Source organism: Uranotaenia lowii, unplaced genomic scaffold, assembly GCF_029784155.1.
Source record: "Uranotaenia lowii strain MFRU-FL unplaced genomic scaffold, ASM2978415v1 HiC_scaffold_852, whole genome shotgun sequence".
NCBI classification, from domain to species: domain Eukaryota; kingdom Metazoa; phylum Arthropoda; class Insecta; order Diptera; family Culicidae; genus Uranotaenia; species Uranotaenia lowii.
The window spans coordinates 1-25000 of NW_026598814.1; the positions used below are offsets into that span (position 1 = coordinate 1).

General features: G+C 37.0%; 1 protein-coding gene across 1 annotated transcript; it reads left to right on the plus strand.

Moving 5' to 3' along the window:
• The first annotated feature begins 1681 nt into the window (after positions 1–1681).
• On the plus strand, positions 1682–13706 carry LOC129760932 (CLIP domain-containing serine protease B4-like). The gene is made up of 6 exons (XM_055758615.1): positions 1682–1707; positions 2113–2345; positions 2411–2821; positions 2901–3000; positions 12919–13208; positions 13271–13706. The coding sequence occupies exons 1-6, from the start codon at positions 1697–1699 to the stop codon at positions 13579–13581; spliced, it is 1356 nt and encodes a 451-aa protein (XP_055614590.1). The 5' UTR covers positions 1682–1696; the 3' UTR covers positions 13582–13706.
• Positions 13707–25000: the final 11294 nt, after the last annotated feature.

Genomic DNA, 25000 nt, shown 5'->3' on the forward strand with positions numbered 1-25000 from the left:
GTCGTAAAGTCAGAGGTGTATCTTTTCCAATTCCAGTAACTGTCGGCATACTATACGACTTCTGCCAGGAACTGTTAGAGGAAAATGTTTCCCATCGCTGGAGAGCGCTTGCCACCGAACGCTTTGGCAAGAACTGTCGGCTGAGCCCTAAAAACAGCACTACGACCGCTGCAGGGACCACGTACTGCACTCACACTTACGATTTTTTTTTATTTTTTCTGATGAACACAGTTGAACACTATAGTATTCAAGTATCACACAATCAATTATAAAAAATATAGTTTAAATTACCATATTTATAGTTCAATACCTAGAATCAATCATACATTTGTAGTTGAATCCATCACATTTACGGTTGAATCACTATACTACTACAATTGAATCAATCATATTTATAGTTGAATGTTAGAGGTCAACCAGAAATGTATAGTTGAATCTATTATATTTATAGATGAATACCTACCTACCTAAGGGTCCGGCGCCGATTGATCGATGCATAGAGTTCAGATAAAAGATCTCCACTGCTGGCGATCCGTCTAGCGTCTTCACTTGCTGCCAGCCAAGATTCTCGTCAACTGTGCGGATTTCAGCGGCTAGACTTCGCCGCCACGAGCTTTTGCATCTTCTTCGATGCCCTTCTGGATTCCAGTCAAGCGCCTCTCTGCAAATCTCGTTTTCATCTCTTCGCAGCGTGTGCCCAATCCATCTCCACTTACGTTCTCGAATCTCGATTTCTAGCGCCTTTTGATGACACTTGCGATGAAGTTCAACGTTTGAGATCCAGTTGCCAGGTCACCAAGCGCGGATGATGTTCCGCAGGCAGCGATTCACAATAACTTGCAGTTTTCGCGTCGTCACCGCATATGTGCACATAGTTTCACACCCACACAGCAATACGGATTTGACGTTTGAGTTGAAGATTCGGATCTTAGTTCGTAGAGAGATCTGGCGTGAGCGCCAGATGTTTCGGAGACTCACTAACGCAAATCGGGCTTTTCTGATCCGGGTTTCGATGTCCTTCTTGGTACCACCATCAGGCGTAATCTGGCTACCAAGATATTGGAAGCACTCCACTGTCTCAACCTGTTGTCCAGCTACCACGAAATTTATAGATGAATGCCTAAAATCAATCACACAAATGTAGTTGAATCTATCATTTTATCAATTCAATCCATTATACCATTCTAGTTGAATCCATTATATTCATAGTTGATTGCGTGATGTCAATCATCAGTCTGTAGTTGAGTCTATTATATTTATAGTTTATTACGAAAAAATCAACTACGCTTTGGTGATTGGTATATCCAGCTGGAATAATTAAAATTATGATGAAAGTTACCATTTTTTTAATAGCAAGTGGTTTTCTAATCCTATGGAATTTGCTTGAGAACTGCAAGAAGTTTTTCAATGTTATAATTCAGCTTGTTACGCCTAATTTTTGAAAATTAATCAAAAACATTTCAAGCTGTATACTTGTTAACAGCCCGAAAATAACAACCGATTAATGGAATTTTCAAATATTTGTCGATTTTTTTCACGCTTTGAGTCTAAACTCACGGGGCAACGTCTTCATTAAACATCGAAGGCGCTTCCAAAATAGAAGGGTGGATTGGAGGTGATATGAGTTAATAGTATCACATTCGAAAATGAATCATTTTAATCAGAAAACAAGTAATGGTTGTGATGCGTTAGTCCAATGAAAAATGTGTAGGTCACATCGAATGGTTCATTGATCCCGTTAACTAAAATCGGTTACAAATTGCTAAGTTACACAAACAAAGCCAAATTATGCAACAAACAAAGTCCCAACAGGTATTTCGTTGTAACGGGAAAAAAAATAAGAAAACTCGAGATGGAATTCCCGGGAATTCAGCTTGGAGCCGGTCAAGCCCGTTAACTTGGTAGCAATAAAATACGGCCGAGTGTCTACCGCGAGCAAGACCGGCTTTTGTTGATATTTTCCGAACAGGTAGAGAGCCGGGCAGGTGGAAAAAAAGTTTGCTCGCGAATTGTTTACATGTTGTCATGGCGTGAATTAGTGATCTCCCTAACAAGCTAGTGTATATCTCGATTAGCTTCTCTCGGACTGACTTGCTTACATTTGTATGGTAGGTATGAAGCTGTGGAGCGATATCGCTTTCCTGTTGGCCTCAGCCGATCGATAACTCTCATTCGTCGAACAGTGAGTAGACTGGTTTGGTCGGTTCAACTTCAACGGATCTCAGCACCAGCAGCTAACCTCAAACAAACCAGTAGAACCTCGGAGATGACGCATCGAGTAGATTGTGGATTGTTATTGTCGATCCTGGTGGCGATAAATTACTTGACTGTGGTTGAAGCTCAGTGTAAGTGCCAGATTTAAGGGGAATAAAATAAGTTCAAGTTTAAAGATCTCTGGACTTCGTTACAGATTGGACACCCTGCAGAACACCAATCGGAGAATCGGGATCATGCGTTCTAGTGGCCGAGTGTAATTTTATTCGGCAAGTTCTGCAGAAGCCTCTGCTGGAGAACAACGACATCCGATACATCGAGGCAAGTCGCTGTGGAGTGTATCAGAAGAAAGCCCTGGTTTGTTGTGCTCAGCCCTCGGGAAATCCGCCAACTCCAGCTCCAGCTCCGGCGACTGATCCAGGACTGGTTCAGCAACACCATAATGAGAACCGGTTCCAGCCTTCCGGTTCCCTGGCCGTCAAACGGTCACTGCTCCCGAGTGATCCGGTCTGTGGAACTCAGCTGAGTGATCGGATCATCGGTGGCGAGAGGACTAAGATCGATGAGTATCCCTGGACTGCCCGTATTGGCCGTGTGGATGTTCGAAGTAAGTTACCGAGGATCAGATGACCGGTTGTTTACAACTGATTCTATTTTTTTTTTCTCAAATTTGTTTACCTATGTAGATAACGAGTTTGCGTTCTTTTGTGGCGGTTCGTTGATCAATGAACGATACGTACTGACGGCGGCTCATTGCGTCGTGGGAATTCCCCGGGCATGGAGAATGTAAGTGCACAAATTTTCTACGCCAATTTCTAACAAACTGAAGCGGTTTCGGCTCATCAATTAAATTCTTTGGTAATTGGACTTAGAATTCTAACTTAAACAACAGACACCAATATTCTTGATTAGCTCGCTCATTTAAAGATCCAATTACATAATATGTAATTGGAACTGGAAATGAGCGAGCTATAATTTATTATAATATAATATATTATAATAGTCGTAGACAAAAAAAAACAGGTTTCCGTGCCTTGTAACGAATTTTTTCAAGAAGGCGTGAAGTCAAATTTTCGCATTTAAAATTGAGGATGTTTCCACCTGCCTCAATATATAACACGGTGTCTCTGATAGAACAATTTTTTTTCATCGAAAATTAGCATCGCTAATTTTGACTTTCCCCTTGCTTTCGAGCTCAAAATTGAAAAAAAAAAATCATCAGGGAGTTTAGTCTAATTTATTTTTTTTAATTTTTTACCTTATAAATGGTTTATTCAAAGATAAAATTATATTTATCACTGTGAAAACCATAGTCATATCTTTAGTTTTATTTGAACTCCATATGTCAATAACATGATCAAACAGGAGAATTCTCTGGCTACAACTTTGTCGAAGACTTAAAAGTGATACAAATTAAGAGAAAAGAGTTATAGCGTCGCAAACAGGGTGATTATTATTTCATTAGAAAAATGTATTGAAAATTCTTATCGCTGATTGTACCACAGCCAGAAATAGTATCTCGACGACTTAGTTATTAATAGTAGAGTGTTAAAATGTTCAGATGGTTTCGTTACATTATAAAATAAATGTTTTACTTACATTTGATCAAGATTTTCTGAAGGAATGAGCATATATATGGTTTTTTTTAACAAAAAGGTGCATCATGCTATGCTTCAAAATTTTGTTTCATTTCATACTTTGAACAACGTAACATCTTAAATGTGTACAAAATCTAAGCAAAATAATGAAAGTAATCATTCTTAGCATGTTGAGCCACTTCTGAAAATTATTTTTATGACACGATCAGCTCCGAAAGGTTATTCCAAAGGAGAGCAATAAATGCAGAAATCCGATGATTAATGTTTGCAGTGTTCCATATAGAGACTACTACTAGATATAAACCCGCATGTCATCTAAAAAAATTGAAAAATTTGAAATTTGAATAGGGTAAGAACACTATATATTGAACACCATCTTTGGGATTCAGCAAACTTATGGCCCACAAAAAATAACGAAAGGTTTTTAGGATGAAATTTCAATAGTGTAGCTTAGCCTTGCTCCACAATCTCGAGTCGATATGATTTTTTTAGTGGAAATATGTTTTAAAACCAAGATTTAAGCCTTTTTTATTAAAAAAATGTTTTTGTCTTAACAATTGAACACGATGATTCAAATATTGAATAGTCAGTGTTTCAATTATTGAACACGTAAATTTTGGAAATCATTGTATATATTTAGGGGTATTTCGCTTGATAATATGCTTTGCAGGGGCGATTAGGTTGAGCTAGCAACCTAGAAACAGTTTGTTTATATTTCCAAGCACCAACCAATGTTTGTTCAATAACTGGTACCTACAGGAAACGAGTACTGCAAAATTTAACGTTCAATAATTGAAACATTGGCGTTTTCAATGCTCCAATGATTGAACACTTTAATTTGATGAATTTTAAGAAAATACAGATCATAAAGGCTGCCACTCTTCCAGAAATTATTGGAGAAGATTTATTGGTAAACAGACATGATATTACTATAGAGTTTTATTTACTTTTCATTCAATTTTTCTTCCAATCGAAAAAGGGCTGTTGTCTTCATCCAGTCAAAAAATCATGTCAAAATTTGAACTAATATTTAAGTTTTGCAGATTGTGGCTCTGAGAGTCCGAAATTCTTCAACAAAATTTGAACAGAAGTAGAAAATGCTACAACAGTGACAAAACGATTTTTGTTTAATTTTTCTAATCTATATAATTGTTTTAATCGGTTTATGTTTCACTAGTGTTCAATATCTAATACCTGTTCAATAACTAGTGCTTCTACCCATCAAATATTTGCAAAAAAAAATCGGTAAATTTGAACCCAGTACATTAAATTGAGAAAGTATTTTTAATCTTTTTAACGAATAGTCACCGTTGATTATTATTTTTATGAAAGTTTAATGGCATTGCGGTGAACTTGATACTACGAAAATTCTTGATAGAAGAATTAAAGATTGAAATTAAATGACGGATAGACAAAGCAGATGCTTAATAGAAGAAAATTGAAAGATGTTGAAAATGAGCCAAGAGCATATTTTATGGAAAGCTTCAAAGGTGCGTTCTAGACCCTTTGTCCCACATCAATTGAATGGCTGAGAGAAGTAATAGCGAGAGGCGCAATTACGTTCACCCATACATCCAACCCGATGGATTGGTAAAGCACGTGCTTCCCAATCGGACCGGTCCGATTGGGAAGCACGTGCTTTACCAATCCATCGGGTTGGATGTATGGGTGAACGTAATTGCGCCTCTCGCTATTACTTCTCTCAGCCATTCAATTGATGTGGGACAAAGGGTCTAGAACGCACCTTTGAAGCTTTCCATAAAATATGCTCTTGGCTCATTTTCAACATCTTTCAATTTTCTTCTATTAAGCATCTGCTTTGTCTATCCGTCATTTAATTTCAATCTTTAATTCTTCTATCAAGAATTTTCGTAGTATCAAGTTCACCGCAATGCCATTAAACTTTCATAAAAAAAAAAAAAAAAGAAAGTATTTTTAAATATTTGTTTAAAATCAAATAAACCACTAAAACCGATTGAAAACAAAGTTCTTCTGTTTCCATTCGATTCAAAAAAATAATCGATGCATGACATGAGCTTCAGTTCGTGTACCTTTAATAAAAATGAACAATTTCAAATTTCTGCTTGAAAAATGTGTGTAAAATCACATTTCACCACATTTTTTCATACACGAATGCCTCTAAAAATGCTAACTTATGCAATCAAACAGGAACAAAAGGTTGAAAATGTTTTTGGTTTTTTTTTCACATATGACACACTGCCATCCTTGTAGTACTCTTTTCTAAGATTGAACAATCGATTAACAGTGAAAAATATGAAAACGTTCAAAAATAATGGATTATTCAAAATTTGGATTGTTTAAAATTTGAGCTTAGATGTCAGAAGAAAGTACATTTTGTTTCCTAGTCTCAAATATTTTTTCATAAAAGTCCAAACTTAGCTCAAAATATAAATAACTAAGTTTCAAGAAAAGCCGCGGACATTTTTTCCATAATAAAATCACATTCATATTCTCTTTACTTCAGATTATCCTGATCAAATGTATACAAAAGATTGATTTTTTAATGTAAATAAACTCTTCTGAACATTTTAATATTCTACAAAAATAACTTAGTCGGCAGGATGCTATTTCTGGTCTTGGTACAATCAGCGCAAGCAACAACTTTTAATTTTTAATAGATTTTTCAAATGAAAAAAATGTCACTCTGCTTGTGACATTACAACTCTTTTCTCTCAATTTTATTCACTTTGATGTCTTCGACAAAATTGTAGCCAGAGATTTTTTCTATTGGATCATTTAATCTTCTTATATATAAAAATGGAGGCGTTTTCTTTGTGATAACATCACGTATGAATGGTCGGTCGGAATGAAGTGAAATTTGGTATCCGAGGGTTTTTTGGGTCAGAGATGGTTTGTATAATACTTTCAAGAATCTCACTTTTTATGAAAGGGGGGTCCCCATACAAAATTATCTCTTCACATCTTATATATAAAAATGGAGGCGTTTTCTTTGTGATAACATCACGTATGAATGGTCAGTCGGAATGAAGTGAAATTTGGTATCCGAGGGTTTTTTGGGTCAGAGATGGTTTGTATAATAGTTTCAAGAATCTCACTTTTTATGAAAGGGGGTCCCCATACAAAATTATCTCTTTACTTTTTCTTCTTATATATAAAAATGGAGGCGTTTTCTTTGTAATAACATCACGTATGAATGGTCGGTCGGAATGAAGTAAAATTTGGTATCCGAGGGTTTTTTGGGTCAGAGATGGTTTGTATAATACTTTCAAGAATCTCACTTCTTATGAAAGAGGGGTCCCCATACAAAGTTATCTCTTCCCATCTCTTCTTCACATCTTATATACAAAAATGGAGGCGTTTTCTTTGTAGTAACATCACGTATGAATGGTCGGTCGGAATGAAGTGAAATTTGGTATCCTAGGGTTTTTTGGGTCAGAGATGGTTTGTATAATACTTTCAAGAATCTCACTTTTTATGAAAGGGGGTCCCCATACAAAATTATCTCTTTACTTCTTCTTCTTATATATAAAAATGGAGGCGTTTTCTTTGTAATAACATCACGTATGAATGGTCGGTCGGAATGAAGTGAAATTTGGTATCCGAGGGTTTTTTGGGTCAGAGATGGTTTGTATAATAGTTTCAAGAATCTCACTTTTTATGAAACGGGGTCCCCGTACAAAATTATCTCTTCACATCTTATATATAAAAATGGATGCATTTTCTTTGCAACAACATAACGTATGAATGGTCGGTCGGAATGAAGTGAAATTTGGTATCCGAGGGTTTTTTGGGTCAGAGATGGTTTGTATAATAGTTTCAAGACTCTCACTTTTTATGAAAGGGAGGTCCCCATACAAAGTTATCTCTTCTTCACATCTTCTTATATATAAAAATGGAGGCGTTTTCTTTGTAACAACATCACGTATGAATGGTCGGTCGGAATGAAGTGAAATTTGGTATCCGAGGGTTTTTTGGGTCAGAGATGGTTTGTATAATAGTTCAAGGATCTCACTTTTTATGGAAGGTGGTCCCAATACAAACTCAACTTTATTTGTTACGATTTCCATAAGAATCTATTCGTGAGCACGGTGCTGTTAAGGACGTGTAGATGGAATTAAACATTTATTACGATTTATACTTTAGAAGGTAAAACGAAGTTTACCGGGTCAGCTAGTTGATACATAAAGTTGGAATAACGCTAAAGATAACACAAGTGATAAGTATGATTTTGTCTTTGAGAAAAGAAAACATTAAAAAAATTTCAAAAAAATGTTCTGGACCCCCCGATGGATTCTTTCAAATTTGAACTCAAATGATAGGGGAAAGTCACAGCTTTCGAATGCTTTTTTCGAATTAAATATTGGTCCCAGGGACACCGTGATAACTGATTGATCTATCAGTGAAGTCTCCAAACATGAAATTTTGGAAATCCTTTCTATCAATAAAATGGCTAGTTCATCAACCTTCCAAAATTGCGCGCGAATTACCATTTTAGCAATTAATGGCCTGTTGTTTTTGGCATTCAAAAATTGCGCGCTAATTCCAAAAGTTTTGATCGATTTTGATTTTATAAGATCCACTGTATACGTTATTTAGTTGATAATTTTGCTTCAAAATTAACTGAATATTTTCAACTAACTTATCTTAAGTTAGCTCCGAATGAAAAAGTCACATTAACCCTAATCCGCTCTTGAGTGTCAGTATGAAACTATTGGTAGTTTGGCGGCTCTTTCGGGACCCTCACTAAATTCCTAAAATCTTTAATTTTGCATCTTTAATTTTTTATGGATGCACCCTGAAAGCCCAAGAAAAAAAACTTCCTAATCAGACCATTTGTGTCAATTTGTGTCAAACTCCTCGCATAAAACCGCTTTATCTGTCTTGTTCCTCAGCCGATTTTTACTAAATTTACTGTTTTGAAAACCTCGTAATGTAACTCAAACATGGTTTTCAGACAATATTCAGGATCAACTTTTCAGTTTTACGTTATTCAAAGTTTAAAAAAAAATAGAAATAAATGCTACGGAATAAAGACTACCTTTGACCGTCAAAAATTCTGTGTTTCGTATTTTGACAATCTTAAACTGCAAATGTGGTCATGACCATGAAAAATTTCAAAAAATATATCATTTTTTGCAACGTTCAACTTAAGACTTCTTTAAAACTAGGTGAATTTTTGGATTTATTCCAAAGACTTTAAATAACGTTATACTGAAGTGTTAGAACTGAATATTGTATGAGAAACATCCCAAGCAACCAAAAGTCTCATATCTACTTAAACTCGTGCCTCCCAAGTTCGAATTTCACTTAACAAAGGTTCCAAAAGGAATTGGTACCAAATTTTCTCGAATGTGAGCATGAAAGTTACAAAAGGTTCCTCAAATAGCCTTCTATGGACTTGAAGTCCAAAAAAGTTCCTCAAATAGTTTTTTTTGTGACATGTCAATCGCATCCACACAGTGTAAAAGTTACAATTCAGGTCTCAAATAGACTTCTGTGAACTTTACGTTCCAAGAAGTTCCTCAAATAGCCTTTTTTTGTGACATGTACGATTTTCATCCACACAGTATAAAAGTTACAAATTAGGTCTTAAATAGCCTTCTGTGAACTTTACGTTCCAAGAAGTTCCTCAAATTCCTCCTTCTGTAAACTTAAAGTTCCAAAAAGTTCATCAAATAGCCTTTTTTGAGACATGTCCACCATTCCATGAATATGAAATGTGAACGAACATCACAAATGGGCATATAATAAATAAATCATTTTTTGGAGCTTGAAGATTATTGATATGTATAATTTTTATTGAAATTTCAACTCAGAACAGCTTAAAGCTAACTCGCAAAGGACTGTTTTTGTAAATAGTAAATTTTTGACTTTTAATAATTTCGTCCAACTGCATTTACTTATCACGAATTGATCACATATTGAAAGTCAGTTGAAGCAATCCATGAATGAAATATCAAGATTAACTCATGAATCTCTGTGTTTAAAATCTCTCACATAAATTGATAGCTTATCAGCAATAACCAAAACCTTAAGTCTCAACTACAAATATATAAAAATTGTAACCAAGCAAAACAAAACGATCATAATCACTTTTAACGGTGATCAAAGACAAAACTCCGCATGATGAGCATACTAATGTTGTTTGTACACAAGATTGAAGGCAATGGGAACCCAGACCAAACCAAAAATTCAAACAGCAACGGACGGAAATGTAACGGTTACCCAGATATTGAATACAAAAGTTGGGAAAAATCCAGTCAAGCCCGGTCGCCCGGATTTCACAGAAAAAAGTTCGGATTTTGTCCGTATTTATTTACTTTACATATTTGCCAAATAATACAAAAAAAATGTGTTGTGAAAAGTTTTTGTTTCGAACACGAAATTTCTGGAGTTAGTTTTATGAAAATAATTATAAAGGGTTTTCGGAAGCCTAAATTACAATTTAAAATTAGCCAACGAATGTTGCTGAAAAAAAAAATCTTTTTTTCTTGATTTCTGTTGAATAGTTCTTTATTATTATCAAAATTTGCCCGGATATTGTACGGATTTGGGCGACAGTTTCGAAATTAAATGCCTGGATTTCGCTTGACTTTTCGATAAAATTGCGGGGATCCTGGACAGGGGAAACAACCAAAACAAACTCATGATGCCGGAAAGCTCAACATACACAAATATTTCAGTGTCAAAAAAAAAATCAAAAACCCAGAGGCTAAAATCAATTCTACACGGAAAGTAATAAAAAGGTAAAATTTACCGAGATAAAAAGATTAACGCTCGTGAAACCAAAAAGGTAACTTCTACCTCTTCGAGGGGAAACTCACCCCACAGCGAGATAAAGTTTACCTGAATCGAGCTGGAAAAAATGTACAATTTACCGAGAAAAATGGTGAATCTTACCTCGAAACGAAGTGAAGTTTAACTGAATTGAGCTGAATAAAAAGGTACAATTCACTTTAAATAAAAGTGAATCCAAAAAAGGCCCCTCCTACCTCTTCGAGGTAATGCTTGTATGCTGAATGGAAAATAGGTAGAATTTATCGACAAAGATGAGTAGAAAAAATCACCTCTGCTTCTAGGTAAATTTCATTCCTTTTTTTATTTTCCGTTTCCGTTCCGTTCGGACCCTTAACACATCATCACAAACATTATATTGCACCAGCACAAATTAATGAACGCCATGTTTAAAAACATCTCGAACCCTAATCAGGCCACAGTGCAAAGTAACCATGCAGAAAATTGTAAAAACACCCAAAATTTGACAAACAAACAAAAATTTCTATGAATTTTCGTCAACAGGAAGTCGCACTAACTTCCAAATTCATAAAACACAAATAAAATAAACCAGTATAATCCAACACAGAAACTTAATTACAATTCAAGATAAGTTGAATCAAATTTAACAAGAAAAAGACATTATATCGATAAGAATCAACAAGCCGATTTTCACTAAATCTGTATATATAAAAAACAATTTCTGTATGTTTAAGACTTAGAGAGCTGAAATTTGACATGAAGATTTATAAGGACCAGGAATGATACAAAATGTTTTCAGAGTTTCGGATGACCCCTTTTGAATGGGTTCGTCCAGATATGACAAATATTGTTTTCGCGATATTGGCGTTATTATACGTCTTATACATCGGATTGTGATGAATATTTGCACATGAGTGTTTTGAGGGACGAGCAACCGATTATTGGTATCAAAGATAGGAACAGGGGCTGGCCCAAGGGGTCGTCCATATCGACTGTTCAATGTTTTTGCGATATTGGCGTTATTATTCATCGAATTGAGATGAAAGTTTCCACATGTGACGAGAAATCGAATCCAGGCAGTAAATTTTGGGTCAGGTCCGTATTAGCTTTTCAATACTTTTGTAATTTTGACGTAATTATACATCGGATGGAGAAACTTGCGCTCAAATATTTTTAGGGGCGAGGAATCGATTGCAGGTATCAATTTTTGTTTAAGAAGCCAGACAACGGGGCTCGTCCATATCAACTGTTCGCTATTTTTGCGATTTTGACGTTATTAGACATCGGATTCAGAAGAAAATCGGTACACAAGAATTTTGAATGACGTTCAACCGATTTCGGGTAACCAAATTTAGTATAAGGGGCTGGCAAAAGGGGTCGTCCATATTGACTTTCCAATACTTTTGTGATATTGACGTTATTATACATCTGATTGAGTTCAAAATTTGCATATAGGAATTATAAGGAACAAATAAATGAATCCAAGGGATCATTCAAATATTACGTAACGCTTTAAGGGGGAAGGAGGTTAGCAGATTCTTACGCTTTGTGGATTTTAATTAGAAATTTTGAGCGAATGTGTTACGTAGAGGGAGGGGGGTTGAAAATGCTCAAAAACTGCGTTACGTAATATCCGATCGGCCCCCAATCATCCGATTTTCGGTTACGGGTCGTTCAAAGGGGTCGTCTATATTTGCTATTCACTGTTTTTTTTGCGATATTGTCGTTATTATGCAATGGATTGGTTTGAAAATTTGGACACGGGAGTTTTAAGGGAAGGGCAATCGATTTCAGATATAAATGTTTGTAAAATAGGCCACGTGAGTTTGTATCACATCGAGACAAAAATTCATATACGGGTTTTTTTTTGCAACGATCAATTGATTCCTGATTTCAAATTTAGTAGCGAACGACAGAAAAAGTAATTTTCCATATTAGGTGTTCAACATTTTTGCAATAATTGCTCAACAATGCGTTCGGAAATGCATTTGGAAAATGCTTGGCAATTTACATTCATTCAAACTGTTCATGACATATTCTAAGTTGGAAGCGAAACGGAGTTTGTATGGAAAAAGCTAGTTAGCAATAAATTTAAGCCAATAGGGATCGAAATTTTGGAGTTAAAAACAGCCATTTTTACATTGAAAAAGTTTAGACTGATAGCCTCATCATGTAACTCCAGGAATCTAGCCATCCCATTCTCTCCTAGATTGTTTCAATGTTAAATTTTTTTTTAAATCAAAAGAACAGAAAAAAATTTAATGGGTAAAAAATAGGGACTGAAAAAAGCCTACCTATGATTTTTGATTCTGCTAAACGTGATTCTTTCAAGCTTTTAGATAACACTTCCCTTTAAATCTTTCCACAGAGCCTCGGTTCGGCTCGGCGAATGGGACGCCGAATCGGATCCGGACTGCATCGAGAACGAGTGCTACGATCCGGTACAGGACATCGAGGTGGAAAAGCCGATCGCCCACGAACGGTACGTCAATAGCCGACAGGGGGTCCACAATGACATCGCTCTTCTTCGGCTGGCTCGGAACGCCAAATACGAGGACACCGTCGTTCCGATCTGCTTGCCCATCGATCGTAACTTTGCCGGCCAATCCTACGAGGGACGCAAGATGATCGTCACCGGATGGGGTCAAACCGAGACGAGTGAGTTGTGTTTCGATTTCGATGTTTCAATGGTTTTCAATATTTATTTTGAAACTTCACAGGTAAGGGTAGTCGATACAAGCTGTTCGTATCTTTGACCGGCGTTCCGAGGGATTACTGTCAGCAGCAATTCCCCACGGCCAGTATTGATGAGACTCAAATTTGCGCCGGTGGAGAGGCTGGGAAAGATTCCTGCCGGGGTGATTCCGGTGGACCTCTGATGGACGTTAGTCTGGACAAGGGACGAGCAGTGTTCTACCTGGCGGGGATCGTTAGCTTCGGAAGTAAAAACTGCGGCTCGGCAGGTGTTCCTGGTGTTTATACGAAGGTCAACATGTACGGAGACTGGATTTTGAACAATATCGAGCCGTAGATAAGGACAAAATACTTAGGCATTCGAAGGGAACAGATTTTAGTCATCAATCATGACCTCAACATAACCTCGAGTATTGAAAATCTATCGTAAGACGTGATTAAAAAAATGTTAAATAATCAAAATTGGCATTTATTTTTCTAAATGGTTCACAATCCATTCAACGTAGGGAGTCACATTGGTAAAAATACCCACCGGTTGACCACTGTGACATTCCTTCATGTGGTTCAGGATTCCGGCTACCCGGTGGACAATTCCGACGCCATCCATTCGGCTCATTCCGGTAACGGCACCGCCAGAATCGGCGTGGCATTTCTCTCCCCGGTTCACTGGAACCGTGCAAAGGTACTCGTTGGCCCGCTGGAATCCTTGCGGTAGGTTCTGCTTGCATCGATCCGGTTCCAGGGCACTCAACTTGGATCGGACCTTGTAGCGACTGTTGAAGCCTGAAATAAATTTAAAAAAAAAGTTTAAGAGGTTTCGTATAACCTATGATCAGAATAACGTAGTATTTTTAGTAGTAATTTGGAATATTTGATAAGAGTAAAACAATTTGCGTTACAAAAATGGCAATGATTAGGTTTAAGGCCCTCATGCTGATCCTGATCCGCAACCTGATACTGTTCCTGGTCCAGTAGGGGAAGAGGGGGCATAATGCCCACGTTAAGAAAAAAGCCTTGTTTTAGAGTACATTTGAAAAGATTAACTTTAATTTTCGTTTGTGTTCGGAAGTTTGGTTTATTTTTTATCTAAACTGATAGTTAGAATAACTGGAAGGTCAAAAAAGGCCACAAATTTAATGAAGTTTAAAGAGTAGGTTGAAAATTGGATTTCAGATTCAGTAGGGGCATAATGCGCATATGTGTGTACCCAATCGCGCCGTTTAACGTTAAATAAGTGTTTATTGATTCAAGTGCCTCCGAAAGTGTTCACTAGGTGAAATAACTTCTTTTCTACTTCACAGATGGAAAAATGTATTGCTACGCGCAGTGCTGCCAGATATACTGAAATTCTTTTGAAAAGTTAATTAAATCTATATTAAATTTAGGAATTTTAAATATATTCGTTTATATTCAAGTTACGTTTTCAAATACAACATATAAATATCTTTAAAATTGTTATAATTAAACTGCATATACATTTAAACAAATATGAAACATGCTTAGAGATAAACGGACATGGCGCGTTTTGCCCTACCTAGACATGTTTATTAAAAATCGTTCAAAATAACAGAAAAAATAATTAAATAAGGAAATTTTTCGTTTTGTGATGCTTTTTAAGACCAATGTTCATCATTGTTACAGATGTCAGGTAATTTTTTTGACGATAGATGCCGTAATTCCTTACGAAAGTCAAGGCACAAATTGCAAGGAATATGGCTTGAAAAATATTTTTGGATTTTTGCAGGGATTTATCGCATATTTGTTGCTAATTTTTTGTACAAAAGGTTTCTACTGTTAATAAGAAGGGAATAACGTACAGAAATCTTTAAAAAAGTGTATATCTAGCTAGATATTGCAAAGGAGCGTTTTGCCCACACTGGGCATTATACCCCCAGTTCCCCTATCTAATATCAATTCTAATTTCATTCCAGATCCTTAACCTAGTTTTGAATCTGATCCAAAACTAGACATAAAAACTAATCTGGAACGTGACTCTGATCCTGATCAAGATCCTGGCCTGATCCTGGATCCTGATTCCGGATTCTAATGCTTGATCTATATTTTGAACTCTAACCCTGATTCTGCATCATAATTCCTTCTCTTATCTCGGATCCTAAACTTGAACTCCTGCATATGGATCAAGATCCTAGATTATATTATCGAGTTTTATTTTGCTGTCCTGGTTCATGATTCGGGATAGTAGATCATGTAACTTCTACAGATCCCTTGCCAAATCATCAACTTACGAACAAATTTATCTACGAAAACAAACTTGAATCTACCCGAAACATTCCCTTTACGCTTCGCAAGGTAAAATTTTTTACCGGGTATTTGTCCAAAATACATTTTGACGTAAGTTTCGTCGTCCATCAAAATGCATCCGTTGTACTTGGTCAACACTTTCTCGTACAACTTCTTTGCACTGGTTTTGGCAACCAGGTTTTGTTTCAGCATCCTGTTGGGTGTTTGCTTGCATGATACGATCGCAAGCCTTCTCGCAAACAAATTCGTCGCCTTGAACTTTTTCGCCAAATCACGCAAGGAGATTCCAGGATTATTGTGAACTGATCGAACTACCTTTGCTCACAGCTTCCGGTCATATGTTCCATTTAGACGCCTGGTTTGTTTTGATCTCCCGGTAACGTTACAGCACCGAATTTACAGTCGATTTTGGATATTTCAGGAATTTCGCGATCTTTACCCCTGACCACGTCGGTTTCTCTACGTGAGTGTGCAGAATTTTCTCTCGCCTTTGCGTCGATAACTTTTGACTGACTGCTTCAATCTTGATGAAATTTTCTCCACTAAGTAAACAAACCATCCGGATCAAAACGCTGTCAATAAGTTCACGATGTGACAACTAGGGGCGCTGCAGTAAATGAAAAGATGCGAAAAGATTCTATGTGAAACAGACTTTATTATCCCAGATACTGAACCGGAATTCTGAAGCTTAACCTGGACCCTGATTTTCATAATTCATCAATCAATAAGACCTAGCTGTCGGATTCTGAACACTTGATAAGAAATGTATTCGAAAAAAAAGCTTTGTTTTGTGAATAACTTTTGAGTGCATGGATGAAAATTGATTAAATTTTCAGTGAAGCTACCTAGTAGTGTATTGTGTACGTGTATAAAATTTGGTGACTATCTGTCAAGTGGTTTTGAAATAGCGTCCAATTTATTGGGCAGAACCGAGAAAAATTCAGAAATGTTCCAATGGGAGACACAAAAACAGCTGAAAATCAACTATTCGACCAAAATTCACATGGTAAATCATTTAAGAATTCCGAGAAGATCCAATAGTGATCTTAAATTTGAATAAAAGTCAAGAATATTGAGTGAGAGGAATGTGAGAAGTTTTTCAAACTCAATCCAAAAATATGAATAGTGATAAAAAAAAGTCAAACTGTTCTGACTGGTTCGTCTAACTAACTTATAAATAGGTTTGACTTCATTTCTACCAAGTCGGAAATCTGCCTACCGGTAAAATAATTTAAATACGCTGGTCAAATTGTGCGCAAAATATTTGGACTGCTTGTGGGGAGATATTTTGAAAAATTACGCAATGGAGCGCAAAACGAACTCTTTAGCGGTCACCTGCCAAGTTTCCAACCAGAAATTTTGCGTTGACAAGACTTGCCTGTATTTTTAGGAGATAAATAAGGCAAAACAATTAAAAAAAATTATTTCTATTACTTGAGGAGGCTGACGATCTGTGGATACTGCAAATTGCTCAGTTTTAACACGATTGACACGATGGATGGCTAAACATACAAAGAAGACTGTCTACAAATGCGACCGTTTTCTCTAAAAAGTACTTCAATAGACCCCACAAAGTTTATACTCTGTTAAAGTTGGATCTTGAATCGTGCCATTACGCGAAAACGGTGGTGGAGTGATAAAAGATCAAATATGTTATTTTGTGCCGAAGTATGACTATCGGATAAATTTGTCATAACTTCGACCAAATTTAAAATTTTAAGTTGCTTCAGGAAACAGAAAATATATTAAAAAATAACCTTGATTTGAAAAAAAAAGGAAGGTTCATAGTATGCATTATAGATGGCGCACGTGTAGCCCAAAAATTAAAATCGAAAAATTTCTTCATTGGACTCAATCTCAAAAACCACTTGACAGAAGTAGAATTTACATCCATGCACTCAAAAGTTATTCACAAAACATAGTGTTGCATTTTTTCGAATACACTCCTTACTTATCTTGAACCATGGGTCCTTATTCAGATCTGGGATAAGTATCCTGATCCGAATCTTTGCTACTGGAATCTGTTCGTAGATTCTGATCCCGTATTTTGAATCAGGATCTTGATCTTAGCTCCTAAATAATTTTATGTTGTCGACCGGGAAGATATTTTGAAAATGTATTTTTCGGCTTTTTACGTTTTAAGGTTTAAATCAAACAACTTCTTATTTGAAATACCTGACGTTTCGACCATTTATTGTGATCTTTCTCAAGGGAACTGGAAGATTATTTGAGTATAATTAATCTTGAGCATTGTTAGTAGGCTATTCTAAAATGTGTAAGCGCACTCATCTGTCAGCTGTTATTGTCAATATCGTTATTTTTTGTTCAGTGTACCACATTGAACAGATTAGTTCGATTAATTTTTTGGAGTTTAAATGATAAGAAAAATCGAATTTAAATGTCTTTTAATTAAACAAAATATATAAAAGTAAACTGCAACACTTTATTAATAAACATAATGTTTACAACGTTTTTTCTATAAATAAAATAGGTAATCTTTTATATAAAAAGTGTATTTTCAAACATGCAAATCTATACTAGTTCCACCGATTTCCTCGCTAATTTCAAATGGAAATGGTTCCGCTTATCATCAACAATGATCACAAAAAAGTGGGTGTTTCGAAAATGTGCACTTTACGATGGACGAGCCTTCCAAAATTGCCAATAAAATACACTAAATGCTTTCTATAGGGCTTCAGCAACTTCTAAACCCATCATAATGTATGAGACAGTTGTAGTTCATGGCTTGTTACAACTTTGTTTCCAAGACATCAAACCATTTTATTCAGTCTACTACGTGTCAGGTTAAAAAAAACTGTTTTTTCAAGAGATTTTTTTTTACTTTGATTGTAACTCCAGAGAGTGATGTAATAATACTTTGACATATTCAACAAACTTATGTATTTTGATCAGATAAACAACGTTGTCGAAGACATCAAAGCCCTAATTTGAAAAACAAAATAGTTAGCATTTTTATCTCGCTATCGATTGACCCCTCGGCATAAATTTTGATACTAAAATGTGCTCCATGTAAAATTAAACAATTTTGCTCAAGACATCAAATGTCTATCTCTTCATCCCTGGGTGCTATTAATTTCGTACAGCTAGATTGATGTTCTGCACCACTGTGCATGGCATTGCATTTATATAAGTTTTTCATTCTAGATACTCAGTAATGGACTTCAAATCTTGTACGCTTTATTTATAGAGGAATTAACCAAATGTTTTCACCCTCATTTCAAAGTTTGAACTATTCTAAATGGCACTAGATTTCACTATATAATCCACTTTGTGTAAGAAATTCTATTAATTTTTTCTCACTATCCTTGTTGTTTTCAAGAATTTTTTCTGAACACTAGAAAGATCGCACCAGTCAAAATGACTGGTTGGACACTTTGTTTGTTGAATATCTTTTAAATACTTCGCTTTAAAAATTCGCAAAAAATACGACTTTTCATGAATTTTGAATCTCTACAGAACTGTGTATTTTTTATTTCAGTAGATCTTTCAATAAGCAAGACAAATTTCGCCATGGACACTCGGACCGTGACCAGTCAAAATGACTGGTAAAATTCACAACCCTATAACTCAAACAAGATAAATTTTTTTCGCTTGCTCTTGGTTTCAGTTACAATCTACATTCAAGACAATGAGCCCTAGTTGATTTATGGTGGGCAGAAGTGTGTCATTCGATATGAAATTATTGATTTTCGATGCGAAGTCATGAAGATTTGTTCAACGTGGCGCTAGAAGGTGTTATTCGACGAGCGGTGGGCGAAATGCGGGGCACGATTTTCAACAGATCCAGTCAACTTATCTGCTTTGCCGATGACATTGATATAGTCGGCAGATCATCTGCGGCGGTGGAAGACATCTATCGCAAACTGAAACGCGAAGCAGGAAGGATTGGGTTGATGATTAATACGCCCAAGACGAAGTACATGCTGGCCTGCGGATCCGAGACCGACCGAACCCGCTTGTCCAGTAGTAACAAGGTCACGATCGACGGCGACGAACTGGAGAAGGAACAAGACGAGCGGGGTCGCAACGAGCGAGGTGGTTAGACCAAGTGGAGCGTGATCTGGCGAACGTGGGGTGCCCGAGAAATTGGAGAACGGTTGCCATGGACCGAGTGAATTTTAGGAATTATGTTCGTCAAGTTATGTCGTGAGACGGAATACTATGTAAATAAAAATAAATCATGAAGATTTGTAAAAAAAAGTTCCCGGATTGGCTGCTGTGTGGCGCTTCAAGCACTTGACTCCCAATTTTTTGGTTTGTTTTGTTGCTCAACTATAATCGAACTTTCTGTCAAAATTTGGCAAAATTTCATCATCCGCGATTTGTAAAAGTTATGTTAGATTTAATGCATGTAATTGGTTTAATTAAGATTTGTAAAAATGCTCTTGAAAAATTTGCTAAAAATCCAATATTTGATTGAAACGCGGTGAATTCGTGCACCCATAGTGAAAAACCATGCACACTGAGGTTTTTTTACGCGGTATTTCGTCCCGCGTAAAAAAAAACCGTGTTAATTCGAAAATCCGCGAAAAAAAACCGCGTTAATTCGAAAATCCGTGTATAAAAAACCGCGTTAATTCGAAAATCCGCGTAAAAAATCCTCGTTAATTCGAAAATCCACGAAAAAAAACCCTGAAATTCGAAAATCCACGTAAAAAATCCATTTTAATTAAAAAATTCAAGCAAAAAAGCACGTTACTAAAAAAACGCGTAAGAACCATGATTATTTAAAAATTTGCGTACAATGATAGTTTATTTTTAAGATAGAAAACAAAATCAATTAGATTAATAGAATAATAGAATAGTAGATAAGTAGAATATAGTGAGGCTTAATTGACAGTGTGGAATTCAGATCGTCTCATGTCTCAGGTCTCATGTCTCATGTCTCATGTCTCATGTCTCATGTCTCATGTCTCATGTCTCATGTCTCATGTCTCATGTCTCATGTCTCATGTCTCATGTCTCATGTCTCATGTCTCATGTCTCATGTCTCATGTCTCATGTCTCATGTCTCATGTCTCATATCTCATGTCTCATGTCTCATGTCTCATGTCTCATGTCTCATGTCTCATGTCTCATGTCTCATGTCTCATGTCTCATGTCTCATATCTCATGTCTCATGTCTCATGTCTCATGTCTCATGTCTCATGTTTCATGTCTCATGTCTCATGTCTCATGTCTCATGTCTCATGTCTCATGTCTCATGTCTCATGTCTCATGTCTCATGTCTCATGTCTCATGTCTCATGTCTCATGTCTCATGTCTCATGTCTCATGTCTCATGTCTCATGTCTCATGTCTCATGTCTCATGTCTCATGTCTCATGTCTCATGTCTCATGTCTCATGTCTCATGTCTCATGTCTCATGTCTCATGTCTCATGTCTCATGTTTCATGTCTCATGTCTCATGTCTCATGTCTCATGTCTCATGTCTCATGTCTCATGTCTCATGTCTCATGTCTCATGTCTCATGTCTCATGTCTCATGTCTCATGTCTCATGTCTCATGTCTCATGTCTCATGTCTCATGTCTCATGTCTCATGTCTCATGTCTCATGTCTCATGTCTCATGTCTCATGTCTCATGTCTCATGTCTCATGTCTCATGTCTCATGTCTCATGTCTCATGTCTCATGTCTCATGTCTCATATCTCATGTCTCATGTCTCATGTCTCATGTCTCATGTCTCATGTCTCATGTCTCATGTCTCATGTCTCATGTCTCATGTCTCATATCTCATGTCTCATGTCTCATGTCTCATGTCTCATGTCTCATGTTTCATGTCTCATGTCTCATGTCTCATGTCTCATGTCTCATGTCTCATGTCTCATGTCTCATGTCTCATGTCTCATGTCTCATGTCTCATGTCTCATGTCTCATGTCTCATGTCTCATGTCTCATGTCTCATGTCTCATGTCTCATGTCTCATGTCTCATGTCTCATGTCTCATGTCTCATGTCTCATGTCTCATGTCTCATGTCTCATGTCTCATGTCTCATGTCTCATGTCTCATGTCTCATGTCTCATGTCTCATGTCTCATGTCTCATGTCTCATGTCTCATGTCTCATGTCTCATGTCTCATGTCTCATGTCTCATGTCTCATGTCTCATGTCTCATGTCTCATGTCTCATGTCTCATGTCTCATGTCTCATGTCTCATGTCTCATGTCTCATGTCTCATGTCTCATGTCTCATGTCTCATGTCTCATGTCTCATGTCTCATGTCTCATGTCTCATGTCTCATGTCTCATGTCTCATGTCTCATGTCTCATGTCTCATGTCTCATGTCTCATGTCTCATGTCTCATGTCTCATGTCTCATGTCTCATGTCTCATGTCTCATGTCTCATGTCTCATGTCTCATGTCTCATGTCTCATGTCTCATGTCTCATGTCTCATGTCTCATGTCTCATGTCTCATGTCTCATGTCTCATGTCTCATGTCTCATGTCTCATGTCTCATGTCTCATGTCTCATGTCTCATGTCTCATGTCTCATATCTCATGTCTCATGTCTCATGTCTCATGTCTCATGTCTCATGTCTCATGTCTCATGTCTCATGTCTCATGTCTCATATCTCATGTCTCATGTCTCATGTCTCATGTCTCATGTCTCATGTTTCATGTCTCATGTCTCATGTCTCATGTCTCATGTCTCATGTCTCATGTCTCATGTCTCATGTCTCATGTCTCATGTCTCATGTCTCATGTCTCATGTCTCATGTCTCATGTCTCATGTCTCATGTCTCATGTCTCATGTCTCATGTCTCATGTCTCATGTCTCATGTCTCATGTCTCATGTCTCATGTCTCATGTCTCATGTCTCATGTCTCATGTCTCATGTCTCATGTCTCATGTCTCATGTCTCATGTCTCATGTCTCATGTCTCATGTCTCATGTCTCATGTCTCATGTCTCATGTCTCATGTCTCAGGTCTCAAGTCTCAGGTCTCATGTCTCATGTCTCGTGTCTCAGATCTCGAGTCTCATATTTCAGGTCTCAAATCTCAGGTCTCATGTCTCAGGTCTCAAGTCTCAGGTCTCAGGTCACAGATCTCATGTATCACGTTCTTAGTCTCAGAGCTAAGATTTTCCCAACTACAAAAAGATTCTAAGTGTTTTCCTTTGAAAAAGTCTTAAAATATTTTCTCTGAAAAACCGCGTTAATTCGAAAATCCGCGTAAAAAAAACGCGTTTATTCGAAAATCCGCGTAAAAAAAACCGCGTTAATTTGAAAGCGGTAAAAAAAGCCGCGTAAAAAAACTGTGTAAAAAAACCGCGTTAAAAAAAAACCTCAGTGTATATAACAAAATTTTTCATTTGAATCTATAAAGATCTTTATTCTTTACCTTTAGCATGCAAAAAAATTGATTATGGATGAATGGCGGTGAATCCGAGCTCCCATGGTAAATTGCTCTACTTATAGAAAAAATTTGCTTCAAAATATGCATGATTTTATCACGACAATTCGTATATCTGCACCTACAATGTGCGATCCATGCATATTTTTTATCGTATTTACATATATATGTATATTAGACTGAGTCGATTTGGGGTCATTTCTGAATTTCTCAAACCCTGAGGTCTTAAAAGCTTCGTTTTGGTCCAAAACTCATCCATGATTTTTTGCAGAATTTTTAAGTAACGTTTACATGAGTAAATTTGAACTTTTGGGTTTATATGGGAAAATTGAATATTTTGTACTGAAAAAGCAACATCGTTTTTGTTTTGTCTGTGGAACCGAGCCAGCTGATGGTTTTTGTGCCAATTTATAAAATTTCTAAAGAAAATTTTCCGCTGAACAACTTTGTCGAACACTTCAACTTTTTTCATTAGGCGAAAAAGTTATTAGTTGTTTAATAGGGGTATGTCTTTTCGCATTGATAAACATGAAATTCAATTGACATCACTGCAGGGTACCTATCGAGATATTGCGAGAATACTTTTCATGCTATACTTCGCGAGGCTCCAGCAGTGATGTCAATTGAATTTCATGTTTATCAATGCGAAAAGACATACCCCTATTAAACTGCTAATAACTTTTTTGTCTAATGAGATAAAAAGTTGAAGTGTTCGACAAAGTTGTTCAGCGGAAAATTTCCCTTAAAAATTTTAAAAATTGGCACAAAAACCATCAGCTGGCTCGGTTCCACAGACAAAACAAAAACGATGTTGCTTTTTCAGTACAAAATATTCAATTTTCCCATACAAACCTAAAAGTTCAAATTTACTCATGTAAACGTTACTTAAAAATTCTGCAAAAAATCATGGATGAGTTTTGGACCAAGACAAAGCTTTTAAGACCCCAGGGTTTGGGAAATTCGAAAATGACCCCAAATCGACTCAGTCTAATGTACATTGCATGATTTTATTACGACAATACAACTCAAATAAAGAATATGTGTGCTAATGTACCTATATGGCCTCCAAAATGATACTTGTATACTGGTTTTGCTGCATTAAGTACGATATATTTACACGTATATTTTCACGTATATTTGTGTTGCAAATTCGAAATACCCACTAAATGATTGTCTGGGTGGGCTTATCTATACCAGTAGATGTGAAACGACTGCTTCCAAAAGGCGTAGATGGCTCGTCCAGACCATACGTCTCTTCCAAAATCGGTCTAGATCCAGTCTACAAAGATGTAGCATTGTGCTCACTGCTCAACGACCTAGCCTTCGGGTATGCTCTTCCGTGAATTCGTGCCTGAGTTCGATCGTGGTAATGAGGCTCTCCAGCCTGCATTCCCAGGCAAGTATTAATTTTCTTCGAGAACATTATCTCTGTGTGATAATATTTTACACCATCACAGGCAGTTCGAGCGCTACCAGCATTTATTGCAAGTGCCTCGGCATTTTCTTCTTGGCATTCAACACCAGGCTGCATCGACTTGAGCTCTATGGAGACCCCGGAGCCCTTCGACTCAGTCGCGCTGTTTCCTGCCTGCGTCCTGTGCTGGCCCTGAGTTCGTTAGAGGTGATGGGGTTCTTCAGGCCTCTTCTCCAGGCAAGTACCAGTTTATGTTAAGAACATGCCCTTCGCGTATCTTGTTTCCACTCTACCACAGATGCTCTCCGTCAAATCTTCCGGTCCTCGTTAATCCTATGACTTCCTCTCTCTAAAGTCGGTTCCATTTGCTCTCCTAAAGATGATATCCTCGTCATCGGCGCCTTCAACATGCCTGGCTTGAAATGGTGCTTTTCACAAGGCTTTCTGTTTCCAGATCCTGCGCGTTCTTCTTTCACGGCACCCTGCAGCGTGTACTTAATTGCCTTAAGCACAGCGACTAAACGTCAGATAAATAGCATTGAGAACGAGAACAGCAGGATGCTTGACCTCTGCTTTGTTAACCAAGGGTTCAGGATTCCAACGATCGATTTAGCTCCCGCTTCACTCGCCAAAGCTGTCCTACATCATCCTGCTCCAGTGGTCTCACTCGGTGCCACTAGGTTATATTCTTCCATTGAGAAAACG

Coding starts and splice junctions, on each gene's coding strand:
- LOC129760932 (XM_055758615.1), top strand. Junction 2,822..2,900: donor TGGCCGTGTGGATGTTCGAA/GTAAGTTACCGA, acceptor TTACCTATGTAG/ATAACGAGTTTGCGTTCTTT. Junction 13,209..13,270: donor ATGGGGTCAAACCGAGACGA/GTGAGTTGTGTT, acceptor GAAACTTCACAG/GTAAGGGTAGTCGATACAAG.